At 36.7% G+C, this 17,318-nt stretch overlaps 1 protein-coding gene across 4 annotated transcripts in view; it reads left to right on the top strand.

The window, feature by feature from the left end:
• Nucleotides 1-17,318, top strand: part of LOC106082695 (potassium voltage-gated channel protein Shaker) — a 694,624-nt gene that overhangs the window by 86,519 nt on the left and 590,787 nt on the right. The window contains exon 1 of one of the 4 annotated variants that reach the window (XM_059366521.1): nt 16,893-17,193. The exons of the other annotated variants lie outside the window; for them this stretch is intronic. Coding sequence (XP_059222504.1) covers nt 17,153-17,193 — 41 coding nt within the window. The 5' untranslated portion in view covers nt 16,893-17,152. Of the gene's footprint in view, nt 1-16,892; nt 17,194-17,318 lie in introns of those variants that run through there. 4 annotated transcript variants of the gene reach the window in all.

Below are 17,318 nucleotides of genomic sequence, written 5' to 3'. Positions count from 1 at the left end.
TAATGTATACAAAATTCAATGCAAGTTTTTTGTTTTTTTGTTTCAAAAAGCATTTTCCTCTCCTGGCAGTAACTGCTTTGTTTGCAGTAGCTATGAAATGGTTCTTGCTTCATTTTGTAAAGTGTATTGGATATACGGTTGAGACAACTCCATATATAATGCAAATGTATAGAATATTTATGATATTCATCCAAATTAAAATATTTTCAATCGCAATGGAAGCTTGCGGAGGCTCATATTAAAATGCAAATAATTGCAATGATTTATGGCGTATACATGCAGTATAAAATGAGAAATACATTAAATATTTTTACAAAATAGCTAAGCAAAACTAAATGACTCATGAAGGAGAATTGTTTTGAAATTTAATAAAAAAAATTTAAATCTTGAAAATCTGGGGAATTTAGGAAAATCTAGGGAAGTTTATATGGTAGCTGTATCAAGCTTTTGATTGATTTAGACCATATTAGACACGTATGTTGAAGGTCATGAGAGAAGCCGTTATACAACATTTCTTTCAAATCGGATGAGAATTGCGCCCTCTAGCAGCTCAAGAAGTCAAGATCCCAGATCGGTTTATATGGCAGCTATATCAGGTTATGTATCGATTTGCGCCATACTTAGCACAGTAATTGGAAGTCGTAACAAAACACCTTATGCGAAATTTCAGCCAAATCGGATGAGAATTATGCCCTCTAGCGGCTCAAGAAGTCAAGATCCAAGATCGGTTTATATGACAGCTATACCAGATAATGAACCGTTTTGAATCACACTAAGCACAGTTGTTGGAAGTGATACCAAAACGCCACGTGCAAAATTACAGCCAAATCGGATAAGAATTGCACCCTCTAATAGCTGAAGATATCAAGATCCCAGATGGGTTTATATGGCATGTAAAGGGTTATTTTTTTGAGGTTAGGATTTTCATGCATTAGTATTTGACAGATCACGTGGGATTTCAGACATGGTGTCAAAGAGAAAGATGCTCAGTATGCTTTGACATTTCATCATGAATAGACTTACTAACGAGCAACGCTTGCAAATCATTGAATTTTATTACCAAAATCTGTGTTCGGTTCGAAATGTGTTCAAATTTTGACAAATTTTGTTCAGCGATGAGGCTCATTTCTGCTTGAATGGCTACGTAAATAAGCAAAATTGCCGCATTTGGAGTGAAGAGCAACCAGAAGCCGTTCAAGAACTGCCCATGCATCCCGAAAAATGCACTGTTTGGTGTGGTTTGTACGCTGGTGGAATCATTGGACCGTATTTTTTCAAAGATGCTGTTGGACGCAACGTTACGGTGAATGAACACATTTCGAACCGAACACTGATTTTGGTAATAAAATTCAATGATTTGCAAGCGTTGCTCGTTAGTAAGTCTATTCATGATGAAATGTCAAAGCATACTGAGCATCTTTCTCTTTGACACCATGTCTGAAATCCCACGTGATCTGTCAAATACTAATGCATGAAAATCCTAACCTCAAAAAAATCACCCTTTATATCAGGTTTTGTACCGAATTGGGCCATAATTAACACGGTTATTGGAAGTCATAACAGAACACCTCATGCAAAATTTTAGCCAAATCGGACGAGAATTGCGCCCTCTAGAGGCGCAAAAACTCATGACCCACGATCGGTTTATATGGCAGCTATATTAAAACATGGACCAATTTGATCCATACTTAGCGCAGTTGTTGGAGATGATACCAAAACACAGCGTGCAAAATTTTAGTGAAATCGGACGAGAACTGCGCCCTCTAGAGGCTCAAGAAGTCCAGACCCAAGATCGGTTTATATGGAGCTGTATGAAAACAGGTGATTGTGTGTTCCATGGCATAAATATAAGGGAGAAGGTGGCACAGGACACAAAACAGCGGGGCATTATATCGCCACTCCTTCGGATGACCACCATAAATTACCTATTACGGATGCTGACTGAGGGGGCAATTGAAACCGTCTGCTTCGCAGACAATTTTATAATACTTCTAAGGGGTAAGGATCCGAACGAGCTATGCAGAAGGGCTGAAAGGGTCTTGCATATGGCATATGACTGGGCTAGACCCAGAGGTCTCAATGTTAACCCAGAGAAGACTGTAATATGCCTGTTCACGCGGAAGACGAAGGTGGGCGAATTTATGGCACCACGTTTCCTCAATAAGACGATTCCGATATCTGACAAGGTCAAAAAATTAGGTGTGATCTTGGACGGGAAACTTAATTGGAAGTGTCACACTCAGGAGCATACTGAGAAGGCTCACATATGTTGGGCACTATGTGGACGGGTCGTAGGCTCAAAATGGGGCCTGAATCCGAGGATAGTCCAATGGCTGTAAAGGAACGTGATTAGACCAATACTTACTTACGCCTCAGTAGTTTGATGGACTGCTATGGAGAAAAGTGCAACATAAGGACTATACAACAGGTTCAGAGAACATGTTGTCTTGGTATAGGCGGTGCGATGAGGACCACGCCAATGGGGCACTGGAGACTATTCTAGATATCCGACCCATTGGCATACAGATTGGTCGTTCGTGAAAAGAGTAGAGGGTAGTTCTTCATCTATTCCAACTTTTGTTAAGGACGATCAAACTTTCACTGACCCGGTTGAAAAGGCTAACCTGTTGGCTGATATATTTGCAGGGAATTCTTCCCTGCCGGATAACAATCAACCACTCCTCTCAATCGAAAATGTATCTGGCATCATGCCCCAAATATTTTTTCGAACTCGTGGAGTTAAAAGGGTTCTTGAAAATCTAGACGTAAATAAATCTCCGGGCCCGGATGTCATATCAACACTTGTCTTACGTAAGTGTTCTTCGACGCTCGCTCGTCCATTATGCAACCTTTTCAGTCTTGCCTACCGTGCGGGAGTCTTCCCGGCGTGTTGGTTGCGGAAGGTTGCGAACGTTCAGCCAATAGCCAAAAAGGGTGAGACAAACAACCCTGCGAATTATCGGTCAATTACGATATGCTCCGGTCTCTCCAAGGTCTTGGAGAGCATGGTTAATCACCATCTTGTGAGGTATTTAGAGTCTAATGGCCTTCTTAGCGACCAACAGTATGGGTTCCGCAGAAATCGCTCTACGGGCGAACTCATGGCACTTCTGTCGGAACGTTGGAGTCGCTCAATCCACCAGTTTGGTGAGAGTAAGGTTGTGGGTCTGGATATCACCAAGGAATTTAAAAGGGTCTGGCACGGTGCACTACTATCAAAGCTTGTAGCATTTTGTGTCGGTAATGGCTTCGTTCGATTTTTTTCGAGCTTTCTCAGAGATCGCACTATTCGAGGTGGGTTCTCATCCAATGAGCGCAAATTGGCGCAGGTATACCCCAGGGCTCTGTTCTTTCCCCTTCTGTTACACAAACGATTCGCTGACCCATTACGATCATCTTTGTCTATAAACGGTGTAGATGTTGAGCAATCAGAAGCTCTTGATGTTCTGGGCATGAAAATACAAAATGATGTCCGTTGGGCTAAACATGTATTCGAAGTGTCGAAAGAAGCATCCAAGTGTTTAGGCTTCCTTAAACGGTGTAAGAATTACTTCACTATGTCTGATCTTCTTTACATCTACACCACTTTCATAAGGCTCAAAATGGAGTACAACTCATATGTATGGGCTGGAGCTTCAAAATCATATCTGGAGTTACTGGACTGTATACAGAGGAGAGCGAGGGCGTTGATTGGGGACAGTGGGGTATCCAACTCTTTTGCCTCCCTTCATCATCGTCGTAATGTGGGTTGTTTGGCGCTGTTCTATCGGTACTTTCATGGTGTGTGTTTGTCTGATATTCGTCTTCTTATTCCTGATGTAAGGGATACTAGACATTCCAGGATAGACATTCCAGGAACTCACACCCGTTTGTAATTGATTGGCCAGCGCTCATTACGCATTGGAAGAGAGATGTTGATATTTAGTTCGAGTCAATGGATACCATGGCCAGTAACTTCCCGATTTTAGATCCATCTTGAAATATATTAATTTTTGTAAACCAAGTTCGTCAGTTCTGCCACCCAGCTAGGGTAAGACCCAGTAAAATCAATCTTCTGCACTCCTCAGCAAAACCTTTAAAACCATTGTAGAGGTAGAGCTGTCAAACTACCGATAATCGAAACAATCGATATTTTGGACATTTCTAATTATAAATATCGATAGTATCGATACTATTATTAATTTACCATCACCTTTATTTCAAACGAAAGCGAGAAGTAATTATGAAATATGCGCCCTCTATAAGCGCAATTTATCTTAAAGAATACATTCAGTGTCAGATAGCTTAAATTTTTGTTCAAATTTGCAAAAAATTAACTTTGTCGGTTGTTTCGATAGGAAAACCCACATCGATATTCAGACAACAAATAAAATATCGATAGTATCGTTAGTGCTATCGATTTTTGACAGCTCTACGTAGAGGTGGCACTAATGACACCAAAAATGAATATCAGTGCCACAAGATTGACCATGTTTATGAAAATTCATTTTAAAAATTTGTTGAAGCTGGTTTTGTGAAATAAAACCGCGTCTTTTAAGTAACTCTATTTAATGTAAACGATTTTTCCTCCATTGAGCTTTTTGTCCTTTCCAATGCACTTGGCATAATGTGGAGGGGGGCTTTTAGAGCTTTTCAAAACAATTGCAAATTGTAACTGTAAATAACATTCTGTAAACAAATTGAGTTTAACATGTAAATGTAAAATTCATGCAGCTACGAACAGCTAAAAAAGTTGAAATAAGCGTTTTACCAGTAAAAGCCTTAAAGGGATAATGGCTTTGAAGCTTTTGCTACTGCATCACACAGAAAGGGAAAACCTTAGGAGAATATTTCAAGATTGAGTTCATGAGTGTAGATTGTGTTTCAGTTATTTTCAATTTTATATCAAAATTTAATAGATAATTATTTGTGTTTATATAAAGCGGCCAACTTCTTCTAGTTTTGTTTCTAACCCAACTCATTCAGCCCTTCCAATTTTTGGCATTTTAATGCTTCCATTAATTATACCCTCCACCATAAGATGGGGGGTATACTAATTTCGTCATTCTGTTTGTAACTACTCGAAATATTCGTCTGAGACCCCATAAAGTATATATATTCTTGATCGTCGTGACATTTTATGTCGATCTAGCCATGTCCGTCCGTCTGTCCGTCCGTCCGTCCGTCCGTCCGTCCGCCCGTCCGTCTGTCTGTCGGAAGCACGCTAACTTCCGAAGGAGTAAAGCTAGCCGCTTGAAATTTTGCACAAATACTTCTTATTAGTGTAGGTCGGTTGGTATTGTAAATGGGCCATATCGGTCCATATTTTGATATAGCTGCCATATAAACCGATCTTGGGTCTTGACTTCTTGAGCCTCTAAAGTGCGCAATTCTTAACCGATTGGAATGAAATTTTGCACGACGTGTTTTGCTATGATATCCAACAACTGTGCTAAGTATTGTTCAATCTATAACCTGATATAGCTGCCATATAAACCGATCTTGGGTCTTGAGTTCTTGGGCCTCTAGAGTGCGTAATTCTTATCCGATTGGGATGAAATTTTGCACGACGTGTTTTGTTATGATATGCAATAAGTGTGCCAAGTATGGTTTAAATCGGTACATAACCTGATATAGCTACCATATAAACCGATCTTGGGTCTTGACTTCTTGACCCTCTAGAGGGCGCAATTCTTATCCGATTGGAATTAAATTTCGCACGACATGTTTTGTTATGATACCCAACAACTGTGCCAAGTATGGTTCAAATCGGTCCATAACCTGATATAGCTACCATATAAACCGATCTTGGGTCTTGACTTCTTGACCCTCTAGAGGGCACAATTCTTATCCGATTTGAATTAATTTTTGCACGAAGTATTTCGTTATGATATCCAACAACTGTGCCAAGTATGGTTCAAATCGGTTCATAACCTGATATAGCTGTCATATAAACAGATCTGGGGATTTGATTTCTTGAGCTTCTAGAGGGCGCAATTCCTTTCCGATTTGGCTGAAATTTTGCATGACGTATTTTATTTTTACTTTCAACAACTGTGTCAAATAAGGTTCAAATCGGTTCATAACCTGATATAGCTGCCATATAAACCGATCTGGGATCTTGAGTTCTTGGCCCCTAGAGGTCGCAATTATTATCCGATATGCCTGAAATTTTGTACGATGGATCCTCTCATGACCATCAACAAACGTTGTTTATTATGGTCTGAATCAGTCTATAGCCCGATACAGATCCCATATAAATCGTTCTCTCTATTTTACTTCGTGAGCCCCAATGGGCGCAATTCTTATACGAATTGGCTGAAATTTTACACAGGTCTCCAACATATAATTTAATTGTGGTCCGAACCGGACCATATCTTGATATCGTTTTAATAGCAGAGCAACTCGTTTCTTATATCCTTTTTTGCCTAAGAAGAGATGCCGGGAAAAGAACTCGACAAATGCGATCCATGGTGGAGGGTATATAAGATTCGGCCCGGCCGAACTTAGCACCTTTTTACTTGTTTTATTTCATTTTCCCTTATCCATTGTCTGAAATTAAATAAATTTTACCACTAGTGCGAAATTGTCGCATTTTTCCATCAAAGCCTAGTATTTTTGTCATCACCTACTTCTCGAGGTCATTGTATTTTTTTTTTTTTTTTTTCATTTTCGATTCACATACCTTTGGTCAGTTTGGATGTGTGTGTGTGTGTGTGTAAATTGTGTGTCAATAAATTACGAATGCTTTATCGTTCAGATAATGACATTTTTAAATTGTATACAAAATGTCGTACGTCATTTAGGACTAATTTAAGTTTATATTTCATGTTGATGCCAAACTTTAAATCGATTTTAGGTGGTGGTGTCGTCACCTGTTCTCTGCTGTGCCCTGCTATGCTCTGCTCACATCTCATGTATATGACGTTTTCAAAAAGGCCAAAAGTGCGAGGCAAAGTGGCAAATATCAGCCAATATAAATCGATTTTATTGTGCGAATAACAAAAACAGGGTGAAAATTGGGGGCATGGAATGGATAAATGCATAATTTATTTGAGGTTTTGGTGGACTGAAATAAAATAAAATAAAATAAAATAAAATAAAATAAAATAAAATAAAATAAAATAAAATAAAATAAAATAAAATAAAATAAAATAAAATAAAATAAAATAAAATAAAATAAAATAAAATAAAATAAAATAAAATAAAATAAAATAAAATAAAATAAAATAAAATAAAATAAAATAAAATAAAATAAAATAAAATAAAATAAAGTAAAATAAAGTAAAATAAAATAAAATAAAATAAAATAAAATAAAATAAAATAAAATAAAATAAAATAAAATAAAATAAAATAAAATAAAATAAAATAAAATAAAATAAAATAAAATAAAATAAAATAAAATAAAATAAAATAAAATAAAATAAAATAAAATAAAATAAAATAAAATAAAATAAAATAAAATAAAATAAAATAAAATAAAATAAAATAAAATAAAATAAAATAAAATAAAATAAAATAAAATAAAATAAAATAAAATAAAATAAAATAAAATAAAATAAAATAAAATAAAATTAAATAAAATGGAATGAAATGAAATAAAATGAAATAAAATGAATGAAATGAATGAAATGAATGAAATGAATGAAATGAATGAAATGAATGAAATGAATGAAATGAATGAAATGAATGAAATGAATGAAATGAATGAAATGAATGAAATGAATGAAATGAATGAAATGAATGAAATGAATGAAATGAATGAAATGAATGAAATGAATGAAATGAATGAAATGAATGAAATGAATGAAATGAATGAAATGAATGAAATGAATGAAATGAATGAAATGAATGAAATGAATGAAATGAATGAAATGAATGAAATGAATGAAATGAATGAAATGAATGAAATGAATGAAATGAATGAAATGAATGAAATGAATGAAATGAATGAAATGAATGAAATGAATGAAATGAATGAAATGAATGAAATGAATGAAATGAATGAAATGAATGAAATGAATGAAATGAATGAAATGAATGAAATGAATGAAATGAATGAAATGAATGAAATGAATGAAATGAATGAAATGAATGAAATGAATGAAATGAATGAAATGAATGAAATGAATGAAATGAATGAAATGAATGAAATGAATGAAATGAATGAAATGAATGAAATTGAAGTGAAATGAAATCAAATCAAATGAAATGAAATGAAGTGAAACGAAACGAAATGAGATAAAATGAAATGGAATGATATGGAATGAAATGGAATGAAATGGTATGCAATGGAATAAAATGGAATGCAATGAAATGAAATGAAATGGATTAGAATAAAATGGAATGGGATAAAATGGAATGGGATAAAATGAAATGAAATGGAAAGAAATGAGGTAATCTTTGGAACCCACCACCATGGATTTTGAGTTAAATTGGCACAAAATAGAACTAGTTGATAAGCATAATTTTACTCCATGTACCAAATTTTTGTCAAACAATGAAAAAATTGAATTTTCTAGGAACCGAACAAGGATAATCGAGAGAACGGTTTATATGGAAGCTTAAGAACGATTTGGACCATAATTGGCGCAGTTGTAAGAAGTCGTAACAGAACACCACGTGGAAAATTTAGGCCTAATCGAACAAAAATTTTGGTTTCGAACAAAAATTTTGGTGGGTATCAAGACGTGAAGTCGAGTGATCGGTTTATATGGGAGCTATATATTAGGTTATAGGCCGATTTACCGTTATAGGCAGAACACTACTTGTTAATCTTTAACCCTATTGGATAATAATTGCGGCTTCTAAACATATCAAGTCGAGAGATTGGTTTATATGGGAACTTTACGCAAATCTGAGCAATATCCAATGACCTACATCAATGAGATGTATATGTTAAAAATTTTAAGGGTCTAGCTTTCCGTGTTCGACCGCTATCGAGATTTCGACAGACGGACGGTCGGACAGACTGACGGAAATGGCTAGATCGGCTCAAAATTTTTAGACGATCAAGAATATATGTACTTTATGGGGTCGCAGATCAATATTTCAAGGTGTTATAAACTGAATGACTAGCTTAGGTGAATGACTAATTTAAAATAAAACCGGCTAAAACTAAAATTAATTAGCCTAAAAAGTTTTTTAATGTCCTCTTAACGCTCATTTAATTAAATAAACGAATGTTTTATTCTGAACTATAACCTTTTTATTAAGTAAGTTCAAAAACTACCTAAACCAATTTACAACACTGAGTGCAGTAATTTCCCCCATATAAAGTCAGTCAAGTCAATTGACTTTCATTGCAAACATTCGTTCGTTGCATCTCTCCTCCTCGTGTCATTTAGCACACATTTGCAAAAGCCACTTTAACGCATCACACCAAAATCATCGCAATGCAATTGCCCTCCTTGTTCTCCCTTTCCTTTCCCCAGAATATTTACCAACGTTCGATGAAATAATTCACGGTGGAATTACCAACAAACAAACAAGTGGAGATGGTGAGAAAGGGACATAGAGCGAGAGAAACAACTTTGAAAAACAAGTTCACATCATCTGGAAATGATGTGAGGAACTCAACTTTGCGCCATACTCATCGGAGGATGGTAACAGTTGTGTGCTTTCATACGATTTGGGTTCCATATTCCATTCCATAGAGACCAGCAGAGATGACAATGATGATGCTACAAGGATGAACTATAAAGGCTGCTGGTGTGGCTATTGGCAGTGCCAAGTGTTTTGGTTTGAGGTGTCGTTGTGTGCGCGATTTTATCCAAAAGGCCTAAAGTTCGTCTATAATTGTGGATGTGATGCCAACCATGCAAACCAAGCAAAGGTGATGGTATGTCCGTGTATGTGTGCGTGTGTGTGTGTGGATAGGAGTTGTTGAGGGCCATGTTTATTAGTTGGTTCATATTGTCCACTGGGTATGAGTTGATAAAACAAAACACACAAAATAAAAAAAAAAATGCAAGTAAATATAAATATGGGAGAAGGTCGACTTTGAGATACACTGCATCATAAAGTGTTTAAGATATTGGTCCACCAGTGGACAGGCAGCTCTTGTGTTATCAAATTTAAGGACGGATTAAGTGAACAGATGTATATTAGAGATATATTAGACCATACAAATGGGAAGCAGTTGACTAGACAAATTGAAGATCAGCTAGGCAAGTGGCAAGACGAAGGGGGAAAACTGCAATCATACGGATATTTGATACATTCTCAATGATTATTCTCTAACCTACATTCTCAAAGATTTTTCTCTAACCTAAGCATATATTTTGATTATCAGAGTTCATTTTCTTTTTGGTTAGAATAACTATACTATGGTGTAGGGTATTCAAAAAAGCGAAAGCACCCAACTTAATCCCTTTACCGCCCAAAACTACAGCACAACAAATCTCAGCCAAGAGAGAGATATAGAGGGGTAAACCCCATATTACACAAAACTTACTACACTAACGTGGTTTTGCACTCTTTCAAGCCCCTGAAGTACTATGGACAATAAACGCAACAAAAACAGGGACAACATCAAGTAAAAGTTTCACACACTGTCCATGTGCTTGCTGTTGTTGCTGATGTTGTTGTTACTCTAGGATATATCAACAAAACCTTTATAAGTGCAAAGAAAAGGCTCCAAAAATTTATTTAAAAAGGACATGGACAACAAATGCCAAAAACGTAGCCAACAAAACAACAGCCAATGTGCAAGCAACACAGAAGGAAACAACAAAAATGTGACACTGCTGTGGCTACGTTTTCTTCTGCTGAAGCAAAGTGAAATCAAATAAAATAAAATGAACTAAACCTAAAAACCTGCCCAAAATATAAGCATACATTTGTCAAATGACACTCAATTACTAAAAATTCCAATGTAAAAGTGCATTTCGACGTTTTGCTACAATATGGCCAGGCAGTGGAATGACTACAACAACAACGATAAAGGCAAAGCTACTGAAAATCTACAAGCTTACACACACTCGATCCGGCACACTTTCAAACACACTTACGGCTAGTTACCGAAAAATAAGAAAAATGCCGACAGGCTGACAATTCGTATAATTCGTGGGCACAGTGGGGTTTAAATATTGACTAAGGGATTCAAATATTTCATTTAAGGAAGAAAGTCCATTAATGCTACGCATTAATTTTACAGTCTAAATACTCAATATTAACTCAATAACTTTTATGTATATACAACCTACATATGTAGCCTTCTTGGCCAGAAATATCTGAAGAGACCTTGCCGACCAACTATGCAATTTTGCCCTATTTTTGAAATGAATGTCAAAGGAATGATGTGTGAAATAAATAAATTTGAAACAATTAAGAGCGTGCTAAGTTCGGCCAGGCCGAACCTTATATACCCTCCAACACAGATCGCATTTGTCCAGTTCTATGCGCAGTATCTCTTTTTAGGCAAACAATGAATATTGAATAAGAAAATTCTATTGTATAATATTCCAGCTCATTCGGATCAGAATTGCACCGTATAGGGGCTCAAGAAGCAAAAGTGGGAGATCGGTTTATATGGGAGCTGTGTCAAGTTATTAAACGATTCAGACCATATTAGGCAGGTATGTTTAAGGTCATGAGAGAAGCCGTTCTACAAAATTTTTGCCAAATCAAATGAGAATTGCGCCCTCTAGAGGCTCAAGAAAACTAGATACCAGATCGGCTTATATGGCAGCTATATTAGGTTATGTACCGATTTGCGCCATACTTAGCGCTGTTATTGGAAGTCATACCAAAACACCTCATGCAAAATTTCAGCCAAATCCGATGGGAATTGCGCCCTCTAGAGGCTCAAAAAGTCAAGATCCAAGATCAGTTTATACGCCACTTTATCAAAACATGGACCGATTTGAACCATACTTAGCGAAAGTGTTAGAGGTGATACCAAAACACCACGTGCAAAATTTCAGTCAAATCGGATGAGAATTGAGCCCTCTAGAGGCTCAAGAAGTCAAGACCCAAGATCGGTTTATATGGCAGCTATATCAAAACATGGACCAATTTGGCCCATTTACAATCCCAACCGACCGACACTAATAAAAAGTATTTGTGAAAAATTTAAAGCTGTTAGCTTAACTCCTTCGAAAGTTAGCGTGCATTCGATAGACAGACGGACGGACATGGCTAGATCGACTTAAAATGACAAGACGATCAAGAATATATTACTTGATGGGGTCTCAGACGCATATTTCAAGGTGTTACAAACAGAATGACGAAATTAGTATACCCCATCCTATGATGGAAGTTAAAAAAACGAAAAATAAGTCAAGAGATCCGACAAACATATAAATGGAAGCTATATCCAAATCTGAACCGATTCCTTTGAAATTCACTTGTGGTACTGGGAGTTATAAGAGAATCTCTCGTGCAATATTTCGTACCACAAATGTGGTACAGGGTGTTATTGCATAGAGCATTTGTTTGTAAAACCCAGAAGGAAGAGAGCTAGTCCTATTGAAAAGTATACCAAGCGACTCAGAATCACTTTCTGATTTGATTTAGTTATGTCCGTCGGTCTGTCTGTCCGTCCATCCGTCTGTCTGTCTGTCCATGTTAATTTGTGACGCATTTTTGATCGCAATTTGAAATTTTGACAATATCGGTTCAGATTTTTATATAGCTTCCATATATATGTTTGTTCGACTAAAAATGCATTAATGTTTTTTGTTACGCGCTGAAAACCCTAAGTCGACAGGGTTGTCTATATGGCAGCTATATCCAAATGTGGTCTGATGTGGACTTTACTCGGTTCGGATATCTCTGGTGGTCCACTCCAACTCACTGTTGTAAATTTCAGCGAAATTGGGATATAAGTGCTGCTCTTATTGACTTCAGACCCTGAATCCGCAGGTCGGTATATATGGCTGCTTTATCCAAATATGATCCGATACCGATCATGCTCCCATGGATATCGGGTCCCCACTTGAAACTCATTGATTCGGGGTTCAGCCAAATCGGTTAAAAATACGCCTTTTTATACCCACCACCATAGGATGGGGGTATATTGATCAAGTCATTCCGTTTTTTACACCTCTAAATATTGATCTGCGACCCCAAAAATCCATTTGTGTTTGTTTGTCGGTTTGTGTGTTTGTTTGTGTTTTCCTTTTAGACTCAAAAACGACTTAACCGATTTTCTTGAAATATTCACTGATGGTGCATAATGATCCCGTGGTGAAAATAGGGTACTAAATTTTTTGATATCTAAAGGGGGAGCGAACCCTTCCCCCTCCCCTAATTTTCAGAAACATCAGATCTCGGAGATGGGTGCTGCGATTTAAGCGAAATTTTGTGTGCTCTCTTATAGCAACCTGCAAACAAAAATTTGGTGTTCAAATTTCGGATGGGGTACCAAGGGGGGCCGCCCCACCCCAAAACCTATCATATATATATTTAGACTAATCACGACAACATGGGACTCAAATGAAAGGTATTTAGGACAAGAAAACGTATCTGATATCCAAATGTCGGACCAAGTGTTAAGGAGAACACCCCAAAACGCCCCGAAATCTGACATATTTACCGACCATAGCAATATGGGACTCAAATGAAAGGTGTTTGAGAGAAGACTAGGAATCTAATATCCAAATTTTGGACCAAGTATCTGGGGGTTCACCCCTTCCCCAATACACCCCCCAAACAGGACTTATTTACCGACCATGGCAATATGGGGCTTCAATAAAAGGTATTTGAGTGTAGAATACGAATCTGATATCAAAATGTGGGACCAAGCATTTGGGGGGCCACCCCTCTCTAAAAACACACCCCAAAAGGGACAAATTTACGACCATAGCAATATGGGTCTCAAATGAAAGGTCTTTGGGTGTAAAGTACGACTCTGATATCAATATTCAGGAAAAAGTGTCAATGGGGCCACCCCATCCACATAACACCACCTAAATAGGACGTATTTGCTGACAATTGCAATATGAGGTTCAAATAAGAGGTATTTTAGAGTAGAACACAAATCTGATATATATTTTCAAAGCCAAGTCACTGAGCGCGGCCGCCCCATCTCCCAAAACACCCCCCAAACCAGTCATATTTGCCGACTATGAAAAAATGGAGCTCAACTGAAGGGTATTTGGGAGTCGACCATAAATCTGACATCAACATTCGGGACCAACTGTCGGGGGGACGTCCCACCACCATAACAACCCCCAAGTAGGAGGTATTTACTCACCAAGACAATTTGGATCTTCAAGACAGTGGAGCTCGATATTCCTAGTTTTTAGGGCCCATACCCCATACCGGGCATATTTGCTGGCTTTTTCAATAAGGGGTTTAAGTGAATGGTATTTGAGATTAGAAAACGAATTTGATATCCAATTTTGAGGCCAATGGCAATATGGGGTTTAAATATATGAGAATAGAGCAAGTTGCTGATATATTTGCAGGGCTTAACACCCTTAAATCGGACATATTTACCGGCCATGTCAATGTGGGGCTTAAATGAAAAGAATTGAAGGTAGAGCAAGAATTGATACCCTTTCCCAAAGTAACCTATACCAATTTTTTTCTGACCATCGCAATATGAGGCTCAAATAAATATATTTGAGATTAGAAAACGATTTGATAACCTATTTTGAGGCCTTGTGTTTGGGGGACGCCTCATCGTGTAAACTCCCCTAAACCAATGGCAATATGGGGTTTAAATAAATGGTATTTGAAAGAAGAGCACGATGCTGATATTTTTTCAAGGCCAAGTTTCTGGGTGATCACCTCACCCCCGAAAACACCCCTAAATCAGATGTCATGAGAATATCGGGCTAAAATAAAGTATTTTAAGAATGGAGTACACCTTACATCCAAACATAAATTCGCCGACCAATAAAGATCATATGGGACTCAGATAGAGGCACTTATATTGTTAAACTGTTTGTCAAGCGATATTCTATTTTCGTAGCATGGTATTTCACTAAAAGTTCTTTAATAGTCGAAAATAAAAATTTTGTTCCATATAAAATAGAAGATGGCGCAGCGGAGCGGGCCCGGGTCAGCTAGTTGATTATAAAATATTAAAAAATATTTTATTTTTGTTGTAGATATTCTGGCTTAGGATATAAAAAATGATTTTTTATTTCTTCAAGAATATTGAACTTAAAAATTAAACTTTTAAAAATTTTCTTTGAAAAAATTTGAAAAAAATGTACGTCCCCCCTTGCTACGTCCCTGATATCCGACATATATTCAATTATTTGATAACTTGTCAACCGATCCACCTGAAATTCGGCAAGAAGGTTTTTTTATCTATGCTGAGATTATTGCTGGATTAAATAGAAATCAGTTTGAATTTAAATAAAGCTTCCGTATATGTGTTCCGTCCAATTTCCATTTATTTAACCTCTGTCGCATTTAACAATCCACTTTTTCAAAATTTTCCACAAAATCTTCTTCTACGACTTCTTATATGTCTACAGATTTCAATATCGGTTCAAATTTAGATATAGTTGCCAAATTTGCCCATGAACATTCCAACAGGAGAAAACTTCTCACATATTAATGAGTGCTGGCCTATTCAAGTTTATGCTCAATGATAAGGGACCTCCTTTTTAAAGCCAAACCAAACGGCGCTCCTTTGTTTTTTTTTGAATGGCAATGTACCTCACAAATGTCGCCAGCATAAGGAGGGGATAATCGTAGCTGAAAGAATTTCTGATGTTCCCGCCAGGATTCAAACCCATTAGTATAGCGTCATAGGCGGACATGCTAACCTCTGCACTACGATGGCCGCCACTAACAGAGTTTTTTGTAGTTATTATAATTTTGAACAGATTTGTTCGAGATTTGGTAGGGATTGTTTGAAAACTTCTGCTGGAGTCCACTGAAATCGGGTCAGAATATGATATAGCATCCATATGATGATATTGCCCAATTTCTACATATAGGCTGGGTGTAGGGTGCAATACAGTCGGCACCGCCAATTTCCTTGTTTGCTTTGATCTGAATGGCATTTGTAACTCATTTTGATCTCAATACTTATGTCGTTTCTTATGTTTTCTCGCCTTACAAACTAAATGTTGACATTTCTGTCAATCATGTCATTCGAATGCTTTTACCATCAGAATTATCCTTAAATTAACACCTTTGAATAATTTTATCCCCATTGTGATGCATATTACACACTGTAGGCATGGATGAGACCAAAAATACAAAAAAAAAAAACGAAACAAAAACAACAACAAAATACTATAAAAGCAACATCAGGCAAGAAAACCACTAGCAGCAGCAGCAGCAACACCAACCAACAACAATACGTAGGACAACAACAACAAGCACTTCCATGGCGCTGCGAACAAAATAAAAATAATATAAAAAATACTTAAATGTGACAGGACACAGTCATAGTTTGCAGCGTTAGCGTACTGACAACGCTTTTTTTTGCGATTGCCAAAAAAACGAGAAAAAAGAAGGCAAAGTCTTCAGTGTGTCATGTAGTGGAAGTGGAAATCGCAGCAGTAGTGCTCTCCAGCAGACAAGGAAAGCAAAGGCCAGTTTAGTTTCGCAGAAAAGAAGAATTGAGAAAAAAAAAAATAGAATTTCAAAAAAAAAAATCATAAAAAATATCTCCTGAAATAAAGTTGAGGTTTAGAAAAAAAAAAATATACAAGTAAATTCCAAAAGCAAGTAAAAAATGTAAACGTTCCGAAAAACACGTGGCGAGTAGGCCGTTCTCTTTTTTATTCAAAAGGGCCTAGCGTAACGTATTTGAAAAATTCACTGAAAACGGGAAGCGGAAACGGAAGTGTTTGGTTTGTTGTCTAGTATGGTTTGTGAGCTGTTAATAGCTATGTGGTGAAAAGTCTGAAATTTTGAAGAAAAAAATATCGTTAAGAAAAACTTTTGCTAGCAGCAGCAGCAAGCAGTTGGAAAGCAAAAGTCATGCTTATGGCCACAGAACGAAGGAGTTGATTTCCTTCTTAATTAAAAGCACAAGTGCGAGCAAAAAAAAAATTTGTCAAAAAAAAAAAAGAAAATTAAAAATCGAATGTAAGGTGTCAAGAAGTGTAAAAGAAATGTAAAAAGTCTTTTAAATCTATTTGGATGATTTTTCTTGTTCAACGCACATACACCCAGTCCAGCTGGAAACAGGATAAGCACACAACAGCCAACAGAGATAGGAGTTTTACTCCTTCACTCAGCTAACACGCTACCATGTTCCTAGTAAACGCCATCAAAAATGGCTTGGAGAAAATGTAAATACGTTTTGTTTCGTTTCTAGAAATGCTTGGGATGTCATTTTTCTTTTAAACTTTCATAAATCCTCTTTTTCTACTCCTATTTGAGATATAACCATCTTTTGATATGGGTTATGATATTT

This window comes from Stomoxys calcitrans, chromosome 4, assembly GCF_963082655.1.
Source record: "Stomoxys calcitrans chromosome 4, idStoCalc2.1, whole genome shotgun sequence".
In the NCBI taxonomy this organism is placed as follows: Eukaryota; Metazoa; Arthropoda; class Insecta; order Diptera; family Muscidae; genus Stomoxys; species Stomoxys calcitrans.
Note: the sequence above shows the minus strand (reverse complement) of the source record. Positions and strands in the feature narration are given on the sequence as shown.